Genomic DNA, 24,448 nt, shown 5'->3' with positions numbered 1-24,448 from the left:
TTTGCTCAGGACAACTTCTTATTGCTCACATTTTTTTATTTAGTGGACGTTTTTTTGGCCTAGCACCATGTTTTGACAATACAATCTATGCCTATAAATTATTACTTGGCAGTTGTGTCCATGTTTGCATGATAGCTGTTGTAAGGTAACATTGTCTTTTTTTTTGTATTACATTTACAGCAAGCAGAGACACAACAAGCTATGGCGTTCTCACTCAGATAGTGACCTATCCGATCACCACGAACCCATTGGGAAAACCGGAATGGACATGAGCAAAAAGGACATTACCTCCTCAGCGGAGCAGCTCACAGACATGCATCATTCCTTTACACTGGGACCTCATACAGATAACTGTAACCCAACTTGCCCCATGAGCACCTCTCTGTGCAACACACCACAAGCACATTACGAGTTTACATCTTGTGATTATCACACTGGACAAATAGAGGATATTCTAAATCTCAACACCGTGAATGGTTGCTCAGCACGATGCTGCTCTGTCGAGTCTTCAATTTTCCTGGACAATTGTCGAACTGACAGGCTCACAGAAGACTTGTCTCCAGTTTCCGAAAGTTTAACATGTCAGTCTGAACTACCTGACCTGACGCTGGAGGACATGGAGAAGGATGCACTGAAGAATGAGGTTGACTGCCCTCTCCTGCCACTTAGGAATCTTGGATCACACACTGGTGATCTCCCGGAATCTCCTGATCAATCCTCTTTTACTTCTCAATCTGAGGACATGAGTGGGGACAGAATTGATTTCCTAAGTGCACTGGAAAAATTTGAAGAATTATCTCAGGAGAATCGGCCACGGACCTGCTCCACCACCCGAGCAGATGAGCAAATCAGCAATGTTAGAAATGGTGCCCTGAAAGGTTCCTGGCCAGAGACATCCTTGTACGAGAGCCATGCAGATAAACAGAGGGCAAATGCAGATGTCGGCACCCCACAGGCCTCTGAAGACTCTTCTACAGATGAGGAGCAGCCAAAGGTCAGTGTACCATACCAATGTATTACATTCAGTCATGTATTATAATGCTATATCCTTTGGCTGAGTCCTTTGCGAGACCATAATCTGTGCTCCTTGCATTAAAGCATTAACTTGATTGATACAGAAATGTATTTTATGGAATTGGCCATATTATACTATTTTTTTAACAGATTTCATAAAGCTTGCTCTTTGGTCAAATAAGTGGATTTTCCAGAATAAAAAAAATCTATATTTGGTGAAAGTTGGGCTTCCTAGCACCACCTCCAAATATCACAATGAAAGTCCTTCAGAACCTCTACAGCAGTTTTGTTGGGCTCTTATTGTTGACTTCTAATAAGTAATGTATAGTAATTTCTTTTTTTTTTTTTTTTTTTTTTCCTTAGGAGGTTTCTGACCCAGTTGTTCAAGATCATCTCCCCAAGTCACACTCCGAAAATGCAATATCGGTGAAAGAGATAATCACGGAGATTGAGTCCTTCAAACAGGGAGTAGGCCAGTGCCAACAAAAAACAGACAATCTGTCTAGCCAAGTGCAAGCACCAAAGAGAAATACAATCCATGATTTGTCACTTGAATCTGTCTGGGAACCAGAAAGCAACTGCAAAGAGCAAAGCGAGGCTAGTGCAGCACTGCCACATGACAAGTCTAAAGAGCAAAAGTGCAAACAAAGTTCTCAGGAGGATCCGGAAAGCTTCAGTGAAACTAATGACTGTCAGGACGTTCCAGGCCAGGCTCCCAAGTGGTGCGCTGGCTCTGTCAGGAGGGCCACATTGGAGTTTGAGGAACGCTTGCGGCAAGAGCAGGAGCAGCAGCAGCTCACCTCAGCTGTGCCAACAAGGAAAAATTCTAAGAATGACTCTGCCTTTTGTGATTCTGCTCCAAAAAATAAAATTGAAGACTCTTTGCTTGATGCTCCAGATAGTGAAAAGGATAAAAAGGTCAAAATAAAGGTTACAGGGTTAGAACCTTTGGAACTTCTCAGATCTGAGCCATCTAAAGACTCGCAGTCATCTCTTTTGTGTGAGCATCCTTATATGCAAATAAAGCAGGATGCAAATCATTCAGAACTAGGAGTGAAAGAGAATCAGCCCCTTATTACTGAACATTTAGAGGAGACTAGTCCAATAGAGTTTCCAAAGAAAGTAGAACATAACCTGGGACTTCAATATTATGATAACAATGACAATGACCTCTCGGAGTTCAGCCTCAGTAGTGGGGAGGTAGTTTTAGACTCAAAAACTCGATCTTCAGAAGCACCTTTAAAAAATGCCTGCGCAAGTGCATCGGGCAGGTCCTCTGCACAAACAGAAAGCCTACCTTTCAAATTGGGTTCACTGGAAGCAACCTTTACATCTGACAGTGCCCAGAAAGAGCATAGTCTTGTAACTCCTTTAAAAGATACCAATGTAGACAGTCCTAGTATAATTCTAGAATTCCCCAGTCCTGGTTACCAGTGTCACCCATGCTCCATTGTATTAGAAGGTGCCACTGAAGAATGCACCAGTACGGATGAGAGTTTAGGCAACCTGTCAAACAGTACAGACCAGCACCAAGGGAACCCTTTTATGGGCCTTGGTGAGTTAATGCAAAGGGAAGCTGACAGTGCCTTGTCCCAGCTGAGCCATGAAGATCTCAATTTAATCAACAAGCTTACTGAGAACATACGGGAACTGCGGGAAGTCCTGGATGTTTCATCTTTCTCTTTTGGCCTTCCTCATAGTTCTAGCAGCGACAGCATCAAAGACTTGAGTAGCAACCCTGGAGTTGTGAAACAGAGAGCGAAGGAGATCGAGGCACGGATTCGGCAAGCTGGTCTCACCACTCCGTCCCAGATGAAACGCTCTGCATCTCTAGCCAAACTGGGCTGTTTAGAACTTTCTAAAGATGATTTGTCAGAGAGGGGCTCTGTCTCATCGGAAAATAATCAAACTTACCCTGACATGCTTCAGAATTCTCTCCGAATTGTGCCAGTAAATTATGAATCTGATTTTGATCTAAAATTAGAAGATCCACCTGAAAAGCTTTGCATCCTTTCTGTACAGGACTCCTCGGGACTGGAACCCATGAAACATTTTGTAGAACCGATCAAAACTGCAGAGTGTGTTGTAAAGAGCAAACCAGTGGAGAAGCCTCTTGTGCAATATGCCAAAGAGTTTGGTTCAACTCAGCAGGGTATAGTAAGTCCTGAGTCTGAATTAACTGTTTCCCAGGGGCACCTTCACCCACCAGTGGTACTAGACCCCTCTGTCCCACTAATAAGTGTCACCCCCAAGCACGAACATGGTAGAACTCATCCTTTGAGACGACTTAAAAAGACTAATGAAAAGAAGAGGACAACCAATCCACTTTACAATACCATGTAATCCTGGAACTTTTTAGTGTGTTTTTTTTTTTTTTTTTCATTCTTATAAAGGGGCAGGTGTAATATGTGAGGAACGTGCACTTTATTGGTTAATTTTATATATTTTGACATATTGTTTTATTGTTCCTGATGCATGTAAGGTATGGGCTTCCCTTACTCCTCCTTCCCTTTGTAAGTAATTCCTGACTGCACACATGTAAGTCATTGTACATATATAAATATAATTGTGTGTGTTTTATTATTATTTTTTTAACTTTGAAACCTCAAATATTTGTTTTTAAAAATCCTTAGTAAAAGCAGGTTACTGTTCCTATATTGTCGTCTGGCCCCCGTTGCCCCAACTAGCAAGTCTGTCAATGTAGTAGGAACCAGGCGCACTTTCAATTGCTTCTCTAACACTTCAGATTGATGCTTTGTCTGGGGGTAGATTACTTTTATTTTTTTTCTTTATTTTTTTTCCAATCTTTTCAGAACTGTGAAGGTTTTAGGATAGTTCAAGTTGATAACCCGTTTACTGATGTTGCGATGTTCTGAAGTTGCCACCTCCGCAGCCTGCATGTGCGACTTACATAAAATTGTAAGTTACATTAGAATTTTTAGATCTCTCTTTATTTAGAAAAGCCCCCATCAATCCCTTCATTGTGAACCTAATGCCTTTTCTGGGTCAACAGTGCTGCCATGCATTTATAGATGCGATCGGCAAGTAGGGATTCAGAGTGCCATGTGGCTGTTGACTTTTAAATATCACTATAAACCTTACTTTTAAGCAAGGTGATGCCTGTTTTGTGGCATGTCAGTTGCTGAGATTTGGGGGGAAAAACTGTGCAGAACCTACATGGTGTTGGCATGGCCTCCATTGCTTGCAGTAGGAAGGAGTAGCTTTGTACTCGTGAGGGAGAAGACTGCAACAGCCACTTTATTCTTTTACAAGAAGGTCTTAAGTAGTAGAAATAGTCCCCATTACATCTTAGAAAATCAGTCCCGATACCACCCAGGGCTTTAACAATACAATATCGTAATCTATGTTGGAATGTGCTCTTAGTAGTTTCTCTACTCTACAGGGATTGACCATTCATTACTTGAATATGCTGTGAACTGTCAGAGTTTATGGCCACTTTACTTATTTTTGCCTTTCACCTCTTTCTACTGATCCACTTGTTCCTGCTGTAGTTCACACATTGTATTTCTAGTGACTCTCAGTGCTGCCTATCTGTCTGTACGAAACACAACCTGTAAATGTTACATAGTGTGTGTGCGTGTGTGTTTTGATATTCAGAGGAAAGCTACAAAGTGTTTTGGCCTTCCTGGAAACTGTGTTCAGTCTATTAAAGTTTGCGTGTTTGCGAAGACCTAAATATATATTATATAGGTGTATTTGTGGGCGGGTATATCTAGTGTATGTACATGCCTGCAGCATCCCTACAAATACATACGTATAATATGTGTTCTATATGACATTTTTACTGACACTTGGGGTTTTTAATAGCAAGATTTGCTGCAAACTGGAATACTCCAAAATGTAGTAGTGATTTACCGTTATTTCCCTTTTTTAGCTGTCGTTTTTATTTGCTGCTAGGGTCATAGTGCAGAGGCAGTTTAAAGAGCAGCTACACTTGAAATGCTTAGATATCGCATCCTGACTTGTAGTATGTATGGGCTCTTAGATCTGTACTGGGTGAGAAGGTATCAGAATACTAAAACTTGTGCAGCATCTGTTGATCCATTGGTCTGTTTGGCATCCTTTAAAGTGGACCTGTCAACAGGTTTTTAGGGTAAAAGGGCATGGCTTTTGGCCCTAAATCAGTCCATACCTCTCATTATTAAATTGACCCCTTCAGCACAGAGAGATCAGTTATAGAGATATGCAAACTAAGCTTTGGAGCCCACTGGGCGTTCCCCTCAGTTACTAGAGCTCAAGAGGCCAAACTGTGCTGGGCTCTAGCGGCCAAGAGGAAAACCCAGTGGGCTCCAAAGCCTGGAGGGGTCAATTAACTAATGATGATCATACTAATTTGGAATCAAATGCCCTTGCATTATACCCTACTTTATACCCTACAAAGACTGCTCCATTTCAGCCACCCTGGTCTGTTGTTAGTCCTGGAAATGCATGAATTGTCTTTCCACATATCGATAGGGTGCATCCTTTAACGGCAGACAATGTCCATTCAGTGCTGACCGTTCCGGACACTGACAATTCATTCCCATTGTCCATATATTGTGTGAAATAAAGCCATCAGTTCATGAATACATTTCAAGGAGGAATAACACTAGGAATTGCACATTGTGGTGTTGCAATGATAATGCTGGGCATCTTTTCTTACGTGGGGATTACAAGTTTTTGTATGAGACATATCAGGAGAGCAGGTTCTCTTTAAGCTGCAGGACAGTGTAGCCATAGATGTAGAAAAACCCACCCATCAGTAAATGTCTGGAGAAGGAGAGGACACTTGCTAAGTAGAAATCCTGGTTGTCAAACTTGGATGAACTGGCACTTTAGGTCTAGTTGCCTTTTTAAATGCCTTCTGGAACCCGCCAACCAGTCTCAAAAAATTGATGCCTGTTCCGTCCTGGCTCCTCAGTTAAGGCAAGCCACACTGCGTTTTTACTTGTTTTTTTTTAGTCATTCATGAGCTATGGCTCAGTACCTGACTTAGAGTTAAAGCTTGTCTGTAGATAGGGAATCCGAAACTTTCCTCCCTGCTTTACACAGTAGCAATCCATTATACCCTGCTGCAATAATGTGCCTGCCAAGTTGTTTGGAAATGACAGAATCCCACCAGGACTATCACGGATTCACTCTTTACCATTTCGTTTATTTTCACAATGTGGTTGACATTTCTAATTTGGTAGATGTAGCATCTGATGCAGCTCACTTAATGAACCAATTGGAAGGGAAATGTGGTGTAGAGACGAGGTTTGTGTTCCTAGGATGAGGAGTAAAGGGTTTGTAATCTCATTCGATGTTTTGTCTGTGTCAGTGTAACCCAGTCTGGCCTCTGCTGAGAGGAGCGTCCACACAGAGACTCTTGATAGCAGCTCACTCTTCGGCAAGTTTTATTTTGTAAAATGTATACACAATACGTTGTTTTTTTATTTTAAGGGCATTTTTGTACAAACGCTGTTCTTTGTCTTTTACAAAAAATACTGTGGTTGAGGAAATTTATTGTTTACATTGTGAATATTAAACCTAAATAAACAAAAAATACCTAATACCGTGTATTTTCTGCTTTGTCTATCTGTGCTAGTCATGAGGTGACCTAAGGGAGAGCTGTCTATAACATGCCTAAATTGTTAAGATTTATTAAAGTGTACCTGTTAACAAAAACTTTATATATAATGTAAGAGGGCAGTCGGGGCTCTGCGCACGGAGGGCAGTCGGGGCTCTGCGCACGGAGGGCAGTCGGGGCTCTGCGCACGGAGGGCAGTCGGGGCTCTGCGCACGGAGGGCAGGCGGGGCTCTGCGCACGGAGGGCAGGCGGGGCTCTGCGCACGGAGGGCAGGCGGGGCTCTGCGCACGGAGGCTCTGTGACATGCTCCCGACTCACACAGCACAATGATGGACAAGCCAGGAGCCTGCACAGAGCCTATATCTGGACTTCTCGCAGAGACACACATGCAATAGCTGTAGGGACAGAATTTTTTTCACCCAAAATATAATTTTTTTTTTTTTAAATCAATGTATTTTACAAATATACATATAATTGTATTATCTACATTATATCAAAAGTTTTTGTTAACTACGGGTACACTTTAAGCATCTTGCTAAAGAAAGTCTGCCATTTTTTTCCCCAGCTGTGGGTGGGGCTTAGTGCAGGCCATATTTACCATAAGATATGCCAGAAATTGGTGTAACCTAGAGCAGAACTCTGTGCCTGCTTATAGCTGGTATAGATATTTCTATGTGGTGCTTGGACTGTCACATGTGTGCCACCTATTATTAAGAAGCCTGCACCCCCTAAAAAATTTGACACATCTCACTCCAGCGCCAGGTGCCTTACGACTAGCGTTTGAAATGGCAAATTTACTTAATTTCCCCTTTATTTTGAAGTGTTAGACTTACAGCTTGATGTTGGCCTTTCTATACTCCAGTCTCAGTAACTATCAAGCACTTCATAGTCAATGATCCTGTCCTCCTCTAATTCTAGTTTCATCAATCAACCAGGAGCAACATAAATGATGTTCCACACTTACCTTGTATAGAAGATGGAATAACATAAGTGAATAATTCATGCATCATTATCACTTGTTACAGTAATGACCATATCCATATTGTTTCAGAGCCTCTAGGCACAGATTGTGTACCCCCCAGCACATTTTAGTTGACCAAGCCTGTCAATGAAGGCAAACGGAGTGTTTATGGAGGTCTCTCCTCTAGGGGAGATAAGCAGTCACCATAGGCATCTAGTAATGGCTTACTTCTTCTCTCCCCATTTAAAACATGTGAATGCTCATGTTTTTGGGGCGAATAGTAGAGATGCTTGGCCTATAGGGAAACTCTCATCCCTCTTACCTTCACTAACCGGTTAGTACAGGTGTGTAGTGCAGGTGACACTGATGATACCGATTACCTGTCCTGGTTTGGTTTGGAGTTTGTGGTAAAAAAAAATGCACATCAAAATGTTACTAAATAGAGTTCTTAATTATTTAAAAAAATCTCTCTTCCCACAGACAGAGCACCATTTCCACCCATAGGCTTTTGCCATTGGTATTCTACAATGTATTCGGAAAATGTCTTCAGACCCTTTCACTTTTTTCACATTTTGTTATGTTGCTGCTTTGTGCTAAAATCAACAAAATTCAAGCTTCCGCCATATCATTCTGCACTTAGTACCCCATAATGAGAATGGGAAAATAGAACATTGAGTGCACTGATTAGTGATTTTACACACTAGAATTTCTTTATTATTTGTCTGACAGTACAATATACGAAGCGCTGATTGAAAGTGAGATATAAAACCTAACTTTTATTTAGTATTAACTTATATCCAGAGTGCAAAAAAACTTAAATCGCCTTACAAATAGGCCGCCATCTAAGTGTACACGCTATAATACAGTAGATGGGTAATAATATATACAATATTAGCTCAAGTCCAAGTGTTTCAAACCATTATACTGTTGCTCTCTTGTATAATTATTTTCACAGGCAACACCAAGTAATCCAATCCATGGAATGTTCACTTAGTTCTGTCGGTGCAGCATATATCCAAACTTAAGTCTTTGGTGCAGTTTCTGGTTCATTAATATCCAAAAGACAATATTACACCACTCCCAGATTTCTTGCACAGTCCACATAAGTCATTTGTTCGTACTGTTCTTTGTACCTCTTATATTCCTGTATTTGTTATGTAGAGTTAGTAGGTTACATGCAGTCATCTCATGGAATATTTTGCTGTTAGTATGGTTAGTATTATTTACTCACAAATCTTAAGACAGTCCCATTAGTCACCACCCTCCAATTATCAGCATGTCACCACTCACAGGCTTATTGCACTATGCTCATTGTAAACATTCACTTATTGCACTTGGAAATTATTGCTTAATGTAGTATAATATACATGATATTGCACTTCCCATTTGTTCCAACATATTCAGATAGCTCAGTGTGAACATTGGTTACTATATTAGTAAAAGAAACCTTCTATCCCGAACTTGCTTCATTCGTCCGTGTAGGTTGCCTTTCTGTGGCCACACCTTATTTGGAGATTCGGATTCAACGTGTTTTTCCAGCTATAAAATCATCAGGGATCAGTTAAGGCAGCATTTATTCAGAGCCAGATACTCTCGCTGTAGTGTGTGTGGTAGACATGACACTGATGGCGGCCATGTATTGGTATGCAGTCAAAGCTACTCTTATGTATCGGTCTAGACCCACCCACACCAGTATCCTGACCAATCACAACCTCTCCCCTACACGATGGTGCCTTAAGTGACGTCTCACTTGATCCGAGTCTGGTTCTATCTCTGGTGATATCGTTACATAAGATACATTACACATGTCTCCTACTCATATACAGCTGAAAAATGTAAACATTGCCAGTGAACAAATGGCAAGTATTGGATATACATAAATAGCAAATAAGTGACAGATAAATAAATAAATTTAGTATGCCTAACGAATATCTTTCACCAGAGGCAAAGCAAGGCGGATACGTGCTATTCCATATGTAGCTGTTATTTCAATAGATTGGTAGGTGGACATAATAAAAAGCAGGAATAGGAAATAAAATCATTCAAGCCTGAGGATTTTACTGCCTGTGGTCCGAAGGTCCATTCTGCTTCTTTTTGAAGCAGTAACTTATCCCACTTCCCCACCTCATGTGGGTGCATTACCACTTCAATAATTTATCCTTCAGGCCTCTACAGCTGCTATTATGATTTTTAAAATGTATAGCAACTGGCGAATTACGTTCATTTACAAGGTCTCCAATATGCTCTTGTATCTGTTTTTATTAGGGGTCTAAATGTCTTGCCCACATAGTTTTTAGGGCATGGGCAAGGAAGTACATATACTTACCCCGACAGTGTTAGTTAGCGAAATGCCTCATTTTATATTCTTTTCCGGTTGCCACTGACCTAAACGTTTTAATTTTGTACCACATAGCCACAAATGGAGCACTTCCCACATGGGTATGTACCTGTCACCTTGCTTTTCAGCCACATACCTCGTAAGGGATTTGGAGCCAAATAACTATGCATTAGATGGTCCTTTAAAAAAGGGGGCATTATTTTTTCCTAACCTCAGTAGCCTTTTCATCATATGTACCAATGATCTGGAGAGGTTCTTGTTTATGCTCATATTTTTTGGACAAACAGTAAATCATTTCCATTACTCATTAGAGCCCTCACATATGCTTTTTTAAGGGTCCTGTTAGGGTAGCCTCTACTTTTCAAAAATAGGGCTGCATAACTCTGTAGACTATTGAACTCTTCAAATGTGGAACAATTACGTCGCACCCATAGCTATTGACTGATGTGGATACCCTGCTTCATGGGAGGTAGATGACAACTCCCCCACTGAAGCAGGGTATTTGTGGCCGTCTCTTATCGATACAAAGTAGTGAGAATTTGTTGGTTACTGTCAATCCAGATTTTTAAATCTAAAAATACCAATTCCTGTGAACTAATGGTATGGGTAAATTTTAAATCATTATCATTTAGCTTGGAGACAAACTGCACAAAGGACTGAAATTAAGAAAATCTCATCTATGTACCGGATCCATAAATTTATGGATCCGGTCAAGAGTGATATTTCTTCTGTGAAGACCTGCTGGTCCTCCCAAAATCCTAAATACAGATTAGCGTAGCTGGGGTACAAGGGCTCCCCATTGCCACACCGCGTTTCTGTAGGAAAGTTACCCCATCAAAGCAGAAATAATTTGTATATTAGTAGGAGATATGTGTAAGGTATCTTATGTAACGATGTGACGAGTACCTCTGTTGTGAAACGCAAGCTGCTATGGTTGCTAGACAACAAAAGTAAAAACGAGGCTTGGATTAGCGAGTCACCACCTCCACATCACCAGAGAGAGAACCAGACTCAGCTCAAGTAAGACATCGCTTAAGGCATCATCGTGTAGGGGAGAGGTTGTGATTGGTCAGGATACTGGTGTGGGCGGGTCTAGACCGATACATAAGAGTAGCTCTAACTGCATACCAATACATGGCCGCCATCAGTGTCATGTCTACCACACGCTACAGCGAGCGTATCTGGCTCTGAAGAAATGCCGTGACTGATTCCTGATGATTTTATAGCTGGAAACGCGTTGAATCTGAATCTCCAAATAAGGTGTGGCCAGAGAATGGCAACCTACAAGGACGAATGAAGCAAGTTCGGTATAAAAGGTTTCTTTTACTAATATAGTAACCAGTGTTAACACTGAGCTATCTGAATATGTTGGAACAAATGGGAAGTGCAATTTCATGCGATATCATGTATATTATACTACATTAACAATAATTTCCAAGTGCAATAAGTGAATGTTTACAATGAGCATCGTGCAATAAGCCTGTGAGTGGTGACATGCTGATAATTGGAGGGTGGTGACTAATGGGACTGTCCTAAGATTTGTGAGTAAATAATACTAACCATACTAACAGCACAAACTAAATATTCCATGAGATGACTGCATGTAACCTACTAACTCCTCTATATAACAAATACAGGAACATAAGAGGCATGAAGAACAGTATGAACAGATGACTTTTATGTGGACTGTGCAACAAATCTGGGAGTGGTGTAATATTGTCTTTTGGATATTAGTGAACAAGAAACTGAACCAAAGACTTAAGTTTGGATATATGCTGCACCGACAGTACTAAATAATCCACAGGGATCCCCAAATAACGTAGAAAATCCCACGCATTGAATTAAGGCATAAACAAAAACGAAAGAAGGCGTGTACAGATCAATTTGTAAAGCTTTGAGAAGACATTCATAAAAACATATAAAAAATGGCCCCAAGTTCACCATATAGTGGAGAACATGGAGTGGAGACACAGACAGGATACTGAACATATGGCAGTGGGCGCTCTATCGGCTTGAAATAATACAATGTATAAAAAACAAAATGCACAAAGATGTCGTAATAGTTTAAAGTGTTGATATGCTGTGAATACAGTCCTGTACCAGGAGGCCAACAGCCTTAAACCTCTGGTTCAATGTCAAGACAAAGTGCATAAGCATTACACACATCAAAGCAAAGTGCATTGCATAGTTACCAGATAGTACAGGAGAGCGTGTCCACACTGCCACAACCCGACATTTCGCCACAGAGGCTTCTTCCGGAAGAAGCCTCTGTGGGGAAATGTCGCCACATGTAAGGTAATGTTCATGTCTAAGTCCTTGCTTCTGAGTTAAATATTTGGCATATTTTTTTATGTAAAGTAACAATGTATGCTATTTTATAGGCATACAAATAGAGTTCTCTTTGTGTCGATTAAAACACCATGGCAGAGATAGTATGGACAGAGGAGAGTTGGCCAGTACTATGATTGTTTTGCGCTTAATAGGGCTTTGTCATGCTCACAAAATTATATACAGGGTGGGCCATTTATATGGATACACCTTAATAAAATGGGAATGGTTGGTGATATTAACTTCCTGTTTGTGGCACATTAGTATATGTGAGGGGGGGAAACCTTTCAAGATGGGTGGTGACCATGGCGGCCATTTTGAAGTTGGACATTTTGAATCCAACTTTTGTTTTTTCAATAGGAAGAGGGTCATGTGACACATCAAACTTATTGGGAATTTCACAAGAAAAACAATGATGTGCTTGGTTTTAACGTAACTTTCATGAGTTAGTTACAAGTTTCTGACCACTTATAAAATGTGTTCAATGTGCTGCCCATTGTGTTGGATTGTCAATGCAACCCTCTTCTCCCACTCTTCACACACTGATAGCAACACCGCAGGAGAAATGCTAGCACAGGCTTCCAGTATCTGTAGTTTCAGGTGCTGCACATCTCGTATCTTCACAGCATAGACAATTGCCTTCAGATGACCCCAAAGATAAAAGTCTAAGGGGGTCAGATCGGGAGACCTTGGGGGCCATTCAACTGGCCCACGACGACCAATCCACTTTCCAGGAAACTGTTCATCTAGGAATGCTCGGACCTGACACCCATAATGTGGTGGTCACCATCTTGCTAAAAAAAACTCGGGGAACGTGCCAGCTTCAGTGCAATAAGAGGGAAACACATCATCATGTAGCAATTTCGCATATCCAGTGGCCTTGAGGTTTCCATTGATGAAGAATGGCCCCACTATCTTTGTACCCCCATATACCACACCATACCATCAATTTTTGTGTTCCAACAGTCTTGGAGGGATCTATCCAATGTAGGTTAGTGTCAGACCAATAGCGGTGGTTTTGTTTGTTAACTTCACCATTCACATAAAAGTTTGCCTCATCACTGAACAAAATCTTCTGCATAAACTGAGGGTCCTGTTCCAATTTTTGTTTTGCCCATTCTGCAGCACCTGAAACTATGGATACTGGAAGCCTGTGCAAGCATTTCTCCTGCGGTGTTGCTATCAGTGTGTGAAGAGTGGGAGAAGAGGGTTGCATTGACAATCCAACACAATGGGCAGCACATTGAACACATTTTATAAGTGGTCAGAAACTTGGAAATAACTCATGAAGGAATAAAGATACATTAAAACCAAGCACATCATTGTTTTTCTTGTGAAATAATAAGTTTGATGTGTCACATGACCCTCTTCCTATTGAAAAAACAAAAGTTGGATTCAAAATGGCTGACTTAAAAATGGCCACCATGGTCACCACCCATCTTGAAAAGTTTCCCCCCTCACATATACTAATGTGCCACAAACAGAAAGTTAATATCACCAACCATTCCCATTTTATTAAGGTGTATCCATATAAATGGCCCACCCTGCATATATGGAACAGCTGGAGGTACCCTGGTTAAAAAAACACTGGTCTGTTGATTACAGCAGAGCATGGAAGGTAGCTTATCTGTGCTTCAATGGGTGGGGTGGCTGCTGTGTGGGAGGGAGAAAAGTGACCTCACACTTATAAACAAGGAATCTTGGAACTTGTAGTTGGAAGGAGGGAACTCCAACACGGAATGGCCATTTTACCTTGATTCAATCTATAGCTGACCTCCTCATAGAAGCTGATCAGATTAGTTTGACAGGGCCAAACCCGCAAAAACAAATGTTGGTGCTCTGTTAGGTTATTTTCATTAAGACACTCCAGAATAGAATCTTTCAGAAAACCCTCAAAAATGTTATCCACAAAAAATGTTTTACAGGCCTATAGTTCCCAGGATCCCTTTTTGACCCCTTTTTCAATATTGGTTCCACATTTGCTAATCGCCAGTCCAGTAGAACAATCCCTGTCATTATAGAATCTTTAATTATAAGGGATAAGGGTCTGTATGGCACAGTTACTGTGCAGAGGAAAAGTTGATCATATAGATTGTTTCTTTAAATAAATAAAAAGACCTCTAGAAAATAAGAGAAGCAAACTGGTTGGTTGCAATGGGTTATTGGTAAACATTTTCCTCTGCAAAATCTCCCCAAATCACATTACAAAATTTTACTTTCCTCTAATCAAGTTTCCGGGACGGACAATCTGAAGACAAGATCCATAGACAGCAATGCATTTCCAAGCAGATTCCGCAGAAAGAATTGCCATGTCCATTCTTTCTGTAGAGCACGGAATCAGAATTTCTGTGGCAAATGTTTCTGCCTTCTGGTGTGTGCACAATCTTGGTTTAGGTAATACACTAGACCTATAATCAACCCTCAGTCTACTAAATTAGATCAGATTTCGTTTTTATTATAGGCTATAAAAGCAGAAGCGTAATTTTTACTTGTGTAAATGCAGTTAGTTGTGCTGACATCTAGTGTCCAAAGTCAAAACTGCGTAAAGTATATTTTACGTAATTGAGAAATAAAATACTGACTATATGTTTTTGGCAAGCATATTAAAAAGTAACTTTTAAAGTGTCCCTTTAAACAAAGATACCATTTAGTATATATATACTTCTTTACACTGCTTACAAAAATAAAGCGAATACTAAGATAACACATCCTAGATTTGAATGAATGAACTTATCGTATGAAATACTTTTGTCTTTACATAGCTGAGTGTGCTGACAACAAAATCACACAAAAATTATCAATGGAAATCGAATTTATCAACCCATGGAGGTCTGGATATGGAGTCACACTCAAAATCAAAGTGGAAAACCACACTACAGGCTGATCCAACTTTGATGTAATGTCCTTAAAACAAGTCAAAATGAGACTCCGTAGTGTATGTGGCCTCCACATGCCCGAATTACCTCCCTATAATGCCTGGGCATGCTCCTGATGAGTTGGCATCCACAAACTCCTGGACAGTCTGTGGTGCAACGTGGCATTGGTGGATGGAGTGAGACATGATGTCCCAGATGTGCTCAATCTGATTCAGGTCTGGGGAACGGGCGGGCCAGTCCATAGCATCAATGCCTTCCTCTTGCAGGAACTGCTGACAAACTCCAGCCATATGAGGTCTAGCATTGTCTTGCATTAGGAGGAATCCAGGGCCAACTGCACCAGCATATGGTCTCACAAGGGGTCTGAGGATCTCATCTCGGTACCTAATGGCAGTCAGGCTACCTCTGGCAAGCACACGGAGGGCTGTGCGGACCCCCCAAAAAATGCCACCCCACACCATTACTGACCCACTGCCAAACCGGTTGTGCTGGAGGATGTTGCAGGCAGCAGAACGTTCTCCAAGGCGTCTCCAGACTCTGTCATGTCTGTCACATGTGCTCAGTGTGAACCTGCTTTCATCTGTGAAGAGCACAGGGTGCTATTGGTGAATTTGCCAATCTTGGTGTTCTCTGGCAAGTGCCAAACATTCTGCACGGTGTTGGGCTGTAAGCACAACCCCCACCTGTGGACGTCTGGCCCTCATACCACCATCATGGAGTTTGTTTCAGACCGTTTGAGTGGACGCATGCACATTTGTGGCCTGCTGGAGGTCATTTTGCCGGGCTCTGGCAGTGCTCCTCCTTGCACAAAGGTGGAGGTAGTGGTCCTGCTGCTGGGTTGTTGGCCTCCTCCACGTCTCCTGATGTACTGGCCTGTCTCCTGGTGGCGCCTCCATGCTCTGAACACTACGCTGACAGACACAGCAAACCTTCTTACCACAGCTCGCATTGATGTGCCATCCTGGATTAGCTGCACTACCTGACCCACTTGTGTGGGTTGTAGACTCCGTCTCATGCTACCACTAGAGTGAAAGCACCGCCAGCATTCAAAAGTGACCAAAACATCAGCCAGGAAGTATAGGAACTGAGAAGTGGTCTGTGGTCACCACCTGCAGAACCACTCCTTTATTGGGGTGTCTTTCTAATTGCCTATCATTTCCACCTGTTGTCTGTTCCATTTGTATAACAGCATGAGATAATGATTGTCAATCAGTGTTGCTTCCTGAGTGGACAGTGTGATTTCACAGAAGTGTCATTGACTTGGAGATTACATTGTGTTATTTAAGTGTTCCCTTTATATTTTGGAGCAGTGTATTTATCAGAATCTTGGATTAAAGAACGATAAACAGTATAAGTGTCAGAACAAGGAAGTAAAAATATATAAAATATCAGACTTTTTGCGGGTTTAATAAATATAGCTGAGCTACTAAATTACTAAGCATTAAAAAGGTTTTTCGTGTGGAATGAAGCCTTCTACTCCCAGTACTGTAGAATAGCTTTATCCGCTACACATCTACTATATCACAATTGAATACTGCACCTACTGGAAAGGGTCTGAGAAATCTATTGGCTCATATTTGTGGTATTAGCTGCAGACACAGCCACACATGGATAATGATATTAAATATGCCTTTGTTAGTGTTGATGGGTTTGCTACAATTTATGAAATGGTTATTTAAATTTTTTTTTACCCAGACTCAAGTGTCAGAGAGACAGGGCCAAATTGCTGAAGTGCTACAGTATCACTCACCACCTGGGTCCCCCTCCATTCCCTGGTTGATGTACAGGTACTAGCTTGCAGCACTTAGCCGCTTTGCCCCACCTCCTTAACACTTCAGCTCAGGGAGAAAACCATCATTTTGGAATTTGTGGTGAACCCATCAGTGCTAACAAAAATTTGTGTTGATTTAGTCATGCTATTACCTAGCTCATGTTTTCTTTAGCTCATATCGTCAATATGAGCTGTGTGACCCAAAGTATGTGGGCAAAGTTACAACTCAACACATAAATGTCCCGTGTGATCAACCTATTAACCATAAATACCTACAACTCAAGCTGGACCCAAGTAGTAAATCACAAATATATATCTTTATTAGAAATTTCAATAAAAACTGCTTAAAAAGGACAACAACCGCCAGACTAACCTGACTGCTGTGAGGTATGAAATACAATCAAGATAAAGTGCATAAATAATGATTACACATTGCAGGGCCACCAGTATACCTGGCATATACAGTAGTAGGCAATACAGAATTTAATGCAACATTCTTGAAAAGAGTATATAGGTGTTAAAGGTAAGTATCAACACAAAACTCCTTGTGATTATATTGGGTCGGCTAGGGAAGTGGGAAGAAAATATACCCTCACAACACGTCAGCATTCCTTCCCACTTCCCTAGCCAACCCAATATCATCACTAGGCTTTTTGTGTTGATACTTGTGAGTTGTGTCATACTTGTACAGTTGTAGGCCCCAAAAATGAATCCCTATGTTTAATAGAATAATAGCATGATGTGTCCGCGATGTTGTTTGCTCTAAATAGACCACAGTGTATTCCAAAGTTCTTCTCTACATGTGCCAGTCTGGGAGAAGAACATTTGTTGTCTCTTTAGATATTTATGGCTATTTAGATAAGACAGATGAGAGGGTTAGTTAGCCAGTCTTGTGAATATCACTCAATCGACCAGACACAGAGAGAGATTCACACGTCTGAAAGAGACCTCCATAGTATTCTTATCTCTCCAATAAATTTGCATATCTAGGTAGGCCCCAAGATGTCTATGAGAATCCAGGTTTTAAAGGGGTACTCTGTCGCTAAGACATCTTATCCCCTATCCAAAGGATAGGGGATAAGATGCCTGATCGCAGGGGTCCCACCGCTGGGGACCCCCATGATCTTCCACGCCGCACCCCGTTAGAATCAGTCCCCGGAGCGCGTTAGCTCTGGGTCTGATTACTGGCGATCACGGGGACGGAGCATAGTGATGTCACGGCTCTGCCCTGTGTGACCTCACGCTCAGCCCCCTCAATGCAAGCCTATGGGAGGGGGCGTGTCAGCTGTCATCCCCCTCCAATAGACTTGCATTGAGGGGGTGGAGCCATGACGTCACTATGCTCCGTCCTCGTGGTCGAGATGGACTCAGCCTGAGGACCTCCAGCTGTTCCGGAAGCCGCTAAAGGTGGGTGCTGCATGGTAGATCTGACATCTTATCTCCTATCCTTTGGATAGGGTATAAGATGTTTAGGGGCGGAGTACCCCTTTAATTACTTATATATGTCAAAGATAATCCCTGAATTTCTAATTTAGGGCTCCATACATCATGTGTGGAATATGGGTTTGAAACCAACTTTGGACAGTTAACCCTTAATGGTAATGATACTGATTGCCTATGCAATAGCACCCCCTAGCATATGGGTAGTTGACATTACACCAACCAGAAAGACATAGTGATGTCATAGTCATTATCATATGTACACGCCCAACCTACATTCATTGGGGAATTCCAATTTAGGAGAGTGTGTCTAACTAATTAAAAAGTCTGTTAAACCAGATGTAAACAAAAAACATACACAAAGAAGAGACCTAGGGACACACCTAGAGCTAGAGAAAAGACTTAGACAAAGTGGTCTGCCACTGAAAGAGTTCCACAAGATGGAAGCCATGATATCGTAGATCCCAGCAAGCCGGACTGATTAGACGGTACCGAACTATGGCTGCTCATGACTATGCGATTATGGGACATTCAGCTTTCCTGGGAACGGAAATGAAATTCTTACATAGACTTGGTAGGAGACACAAAAATGGTATTCCATTTAATTAAGACCAATTTGGATAATGTGGATGGAATTATACCATTTAGATTGGCGAATAAATTAATTAAATAGAATAATTATCTCCATATTGAGATTATATTTTTAGGATGTTCTGTATTATAGATTCTAACTGCAGAAGAGTCTTTCCTGCAGATCTATAAGAAAGCATTGAACAATTGCTTTAGATATTGATAGAACTCCTACTTGCCAAGCTAAGTGTTATAAGTATATTTCCCACACAGGAAACTTGTTTCAAGTTCTTCCTCCTAAAATATAGTCTAGCGAGGTCATATATCTCTACTATTAGTCTTAATAGTCTTACCACAGTCATGTATAAAATAGTCCAGAATGGGCGGAAGTGTTCTTCCATGTTTACATTCTTAGATTTGCTCATTCATGGAATCGTGATTTGTAGTTGGTTAGAAGGGGGCAGGGAGTGTATTTAGCATTCCATATTGACGTCTATGATTAGATATTGCCCATCTTGATATCATGAGGTTTCCTCTGAGCACAGTGATGTGTAACCTTTTTCTTATATGATATACCTACCGTATATACTCGAGTATAAGCCTACCCGAATATAAGCCGAGGCCCCTAATTTCACCCCAAAAACCCAGGAAAAGTTATTGACTCGACTATAATACATCATCCAGACCCCTGTCATCATCCAGACCCCTGTCATCATCCAGACCCCTGTCATCATCACCCTGTCATCATACCCTACCTTCATCATCACCGCCTGTCAATCCCTTCAATCAGTGGTCTTCAACCTGCGGAACTCCAGATGTTGCAAAACTACAACTCCCAGCATGCCCGGTTGTAGTTTTGTAACATCTGGAGGTCCGCAGGTTGAAGACCACTGCCAGCCGGGTGAGCTGGTCCGGGCCAACTATGCTGCAGGGACCGTCCAGTGGGTAGGGTTAGTCGTTCCGGGCTATCCATCTTCACCGGGCCGGCCCCGGACTAGTGATGTGGGCTTGACGACAATGCACAGGGACGTCCCTGGTCCCTGCGCATGAACGTCCCTGTGCGTTGTCGTCAAAGCAACGTCACTAGTCCGGGACCGGCTGGTGAAGATGGACAGCCCAGAACGACAAACCCTCCCCACTGGACGGTCCCTGCAGCATTGATGGCCCGTACCAGCTCGCCCTTCCTTCCCACCGAGGGGAGGCAAGTAGAAAACTAAGGGGGGGGGGGGGGCCTGGATGATGAGGAAGGCCCGGCAGTGGTCTTCAACCTGCGGACCTCCAGATGTTTGAAAACTACAACTCCCAGCATGCCCGGACATGCTGGGAGTTGTAGTTTTGCAACATCTGGAGGTCCGCAGGTTGAAGACCACTGAGAAGAGATTGACAGGCGGAGAGTTCACTCGAGTATAAGCCGAGGGAGGTGTTTTCAGCACGGAAAATCATGCTGAAAAACTCTGCTTATACTCGAGTATATACGGTAACCTAGTAGCTCCTGTTATCTTGTAACAAGTTACTACTCACATGTATCGTTCTACTGATATGTAGTCAATTAACAAGCTTATAATGCTTTACTAACATATCTAATTGATATTAATTTGCATTTATCATTGTGTTTGTTACTCATTTATGTTTATAACCTTATAACCAATAAATCTGCATACTTTTATAATATCTGTGTATTACTGTATATTGCAAAACTACATACTTAAAGGGGGTATTACAGTAAAAAAAAAAAAAAAATTTATATCAACTGGCTCCAGAAAGTTAAACAGATTTGTAAATTACTTCTTCTATTAAAAAATCTTAATACTTCCAATAATTATCAGCTGCTGAAGTTGAGTTGTTCTTTTCTGTCTGGCAACAGTGCTCTCTGCTGACATCTCTGCTTGTCTCGGGAACTGCACAGAGTAGAAGAGGTTTGCAATGGGATTTGCTTCTACTCTGGACAGTTCCAAAGACACATGTCCTCAGAGAGCACTTAGACAGAAAAGAACAACTTAACTTCAGCAGCTCATAAGTACTGAAAGGATTAAGATTTTTTAATAGAAGTAATTTGAAAATCTGTTTAACTTTCTGGAGCAAGTTGATATATAAAAAAAAGGTTTTTTCCTGCAATACCCCTTTAAGTGTTAATGTCATCCCATCACAATAAGAACTTGATATCTGAGGAAAAAGTCGGACTCACATGTGAATTGTATTGATTGGCTTTGTCTACAATTCACCAGGTAATTATTTAGATATTTTTTATAATTTTCATAATTTTTACATTTTTCATAATTAATCACTTTTATGACCATAATTTATAATTGAGTTATTACCGCACAACAGTTGTAGGTATTTATCATCAATATGATCTGACAGATTCCCTTTAAAGGGGTATTCCAGGATTTGTTTTATTTGACTATGCTACAGGGGCTGTAAATATAGTGTCTGTACCTGTGTGTGACGGCGGTCTCGCAATTCTTATGTGATTTTCGCCCAAATATTTATTTTTAACAGCATACAAAATTACTCATGTCTTGGGATTTCCCAGGTTGCAGTGTGTCGAGACCTGACATCACTAGTCAGTTGTGTAAAGGGAGCCAGTCCTGCTTCAATGGGTGAAGCGACAGAAAGATAATTTTGCAACAGCGGTAGGCACCCTGATTAGAAAACACTGATCCTTCGAGCTTATTTGTGCTGCAATGGGTGGGGGTGGCTGATGTGTGGGAGGGAGGAAAGTAACTTCACATTTACAAGCATGGAACTATGGGATGTGTAGTTTAAGAGACCAAACTCCAACAGGATATACCCAGATAGGCTGGCAGGTATGGACTAAAATATGGTGGATAATCCCTTTAAGTGGTCACCGCTTCCAGTGGGTGCAGTATATAATTTTGGTATCGTGAGGGTATGTTCACATGTCAGAATTTCCGAGCCGGATTCCGCATTGGAATTTGGCACGGAGATTCCGCTGCAGCAGAGTTCCGTTAAATTCAGCGGGATTCTGCTGCGCTGTGCACACAGTGCCAGATGTTTCCAGCACGAAAACTCTATTTTCCGTGTCTGCAAAGAGACTGAATGTGTCCATTCTTTCTGCGAACACTGCACGGAATGCATAGCCGCCTATGAGACGTCGCATTCATGTGCGGTCCTAGTGCCGGCGCTCAGTTTGTGGAATGTCCGCATGGAGATTCTCTGTGCGGACATTCCGTAGTGTGAACATAGCCTAAGTGAGTAGTGGATTAAGCTATTCCACAAAATAGAAGGCTTTTTTCAACACGAATACAAATTTATATTTAAACATTTGATCTGTTTTCCTTTAGGGTAGGGTCACACATGCGGTAATTGCTGCTGTGTATTTTCCTACCTATTGAAGTCAATGGGTAACAAAATAAGCAGCTGATATTGCTACCCATTGACTTCAATGGATAGGAAAATACACAGCAAAATAAGGGACGTGTGACCCTACCCCAAGCATTCCTGTATAGCTAATGCAGTTGTAATATATGAAGAAAAATGTTTTAATATATGAGAGAGGTTTTTATTTCCATCCACGAATAGATGTATGAAATATTATGGAACACATGCAACAGACACATGGCCACTTTAAAGGGACACTCTCACCTTTTAGCTTCAGCTCCCACTGGAATCTTAGTGGACAGCAGGAGATGTACACTGCTCAAAAAAATATAGGGAACACTGAAACAACACAATGTAACTCCAAGTCAATGACACTTCTGTTAAATCACACTGTCCACTCAGGAAGCAACACTGATTGACAATCAATTTCACATGCTGTTGTGCAAATGGAACAGACAACAGGTGGAAATTATAGGAAATTAGCAAGACACCCCCAATAAAGGAGTGGTGCTGCAGGTGCTGACCACAGACCATTTCTCAGTTCCTATTCTTCCTGGCTGATGTTTTGGTCACTTTTGAATGCTGGTGGTGCTTTCACTTTAGTGGTAGCATGATAAGGAGTCTGCAACCCACACAAGTGGCTCAGGTAGTGCAGCTAATCCAGGATGGCACATTAATGTGAGCTTTGGCAAGAAAGTTTGCTGTGTCTGTCAGCGTAGTGTCCAGAGCATGGAGGCGCTACCAGGAGACAGGCCAGTACATCAGGAGACCTGGAAGAGGCCGTAGGAGGGCAACAACCCAGCAGCAGGACCACTACCTCCACCTTTGTGCAAGGAGGAGCACTGCCAGAGCCCTGCAAAATGACCTCCAGCAGGCCACAAATATGCATATGTCCACTCAAATGGTCAGAAACATGACTCCATGAGGGTGGTATGAGGGCCCGATGTCCACAGGTGGGGATTGTGCTTACAGCTCAACACCATGCAGGAAGTTTGGCATTTGCCAGAGTACACCAAAATTGACAAATTTGTCACCGGCGCCCTGTGCTCTTCACAGATGAAAGCAGGTTCACACTGAGCACATGTTACAGACTTAACAGAGTCTGGAGACGCCATGGAGAACGTTCTGCTGCCTGAAACATCCTCCAGCATGACAGGTTTGGCGGGGGGGGGGGGGGGGTCAGTAATGGTGTTGGGTGGCATTTCTTTGGGGGCTGCACAGCCCTCCATGTGCTTGCCAGAGGTAACCACACTGCCATTAGGTACTGAGATGAGATCCTCAGAGCCCTTGTGAGACCATATGCTGGTGCGGTTGGCCCTGGGTTCCTCCTAATGCAAGACAATGCTAGACCTCATGTGGCTGGAGTGTGTGAGGCATTGATGCTATGGACTGGTTCGCCTGTTCCCCAGACCTGAATCCGAATGAGCACATCTGGGACATCATGTCTTGCTCCATTTTTGTCTGATTTTGTTGTCAGCACATTTAACTATTGCAGAATGCTTGTCCGCTCACTCTCCCAACCAATTTCTGGATCACCTGTGCAGGGACGCGCCGGTCCAGCCCTCAGCCTGGTGCACACACGTAGAAAGAAAGGATCGTCCAGCACAAGGTGTGCAGGTAAAGTCTTTCTTTTATTAGGGTATTCCAACAGTAGACTGACAGTCTACGATTAAGCACCTAGGTGCGAAACGCGTCAGACACTATCCTCTGTATGTGACTTCTGTTGGAATACCCTAATAAAAGCAAGACTTTACCTGCACACCTTGCGCTGGATGATCCTTTCTTTCACATTCAACTATGTAAAGACAAAAGTATTTCATATGATTAGTTCATTCATTCAGATCTAGGATTTGTTATGTTAGTGTTCCCTTTATTTTTTTGAGCACTGTAGTTTCTGAATGAGCAGACTAGTTACTGAGGATAGTGTTAGTCTATTCACACGCTTGCAGAATTCCACCTCAAATTAAGGCCCATAAACTTCGATGGGATTCCGCACTCCCATTCACACTTCTAAATTTCCGCTTGCGGAAAGAATGAACATGTTCATTCTTTGTGCGGAGTCTTCGGGGAATGCATAGCCATCTATGGGACAGCGCATTGAAATGAACAGAGCCAAGTTGTAATACCAGTCTTTGGCTGTCCAGACATGCTGGGAGTTGAAGTTTTTGCAACAGCTGGAAACACACTCATAAGAACATAGACCCTCTGTGCTAAGAGATCTCGCATTTGCTCAGTAAGA

General features: G+C 41.9%; 1 protein-coding gene across 9 annotated transcripts in view; it reads left to right on the top strand.

Annotated features, from left to right (window-relative positions):
- The window catches only part of SSH2 (slingshot protein phosphatase 2), a 271,552-nt gene extending 264,985 nt beyond the window's left edge, over positions 1-6,567 (top strand). For all 9 annotated transcript variants that reach the window (XM_056558978.1, XM_056558982.1, XM_056558984.1 and 6 more), the window contains 2 exons: positions 181-994; positions 1,378-6,567. In XM_056558978.1, the coding sequence (XP_056414953.1) occupies positions 181-994; positions 1,378-3,357 (2,794 nt within the window). In that variant the 3' untranslated portion in view covers positions 3,358-6,567. The remainder of the gene's footprint in view (positions 1-180; positions 995-1,377) is intronic.
- Positions 6,568-24,448: the final 17,881 nt, after the last annotated feature.

The sequence above is a fragment of the Hyla sarda genome, chromosome 2 (assembly GCF_029499605.1).
Source record: "Hyla sarda isolate aHylSar1 chromosome 2, aHylSar1.hap1, whole genome shotgun sequence".
Lineage (NCBI taxonomy): Eukaryota > Metazoa > Chordata > Amphibia > Anura > Hylidae > Hyla > Hyla sarda.
Note: the sequence above shows the minus strand (reverse complement) of the source record. Positions and strands in the feature narration are given on the sequence as shown.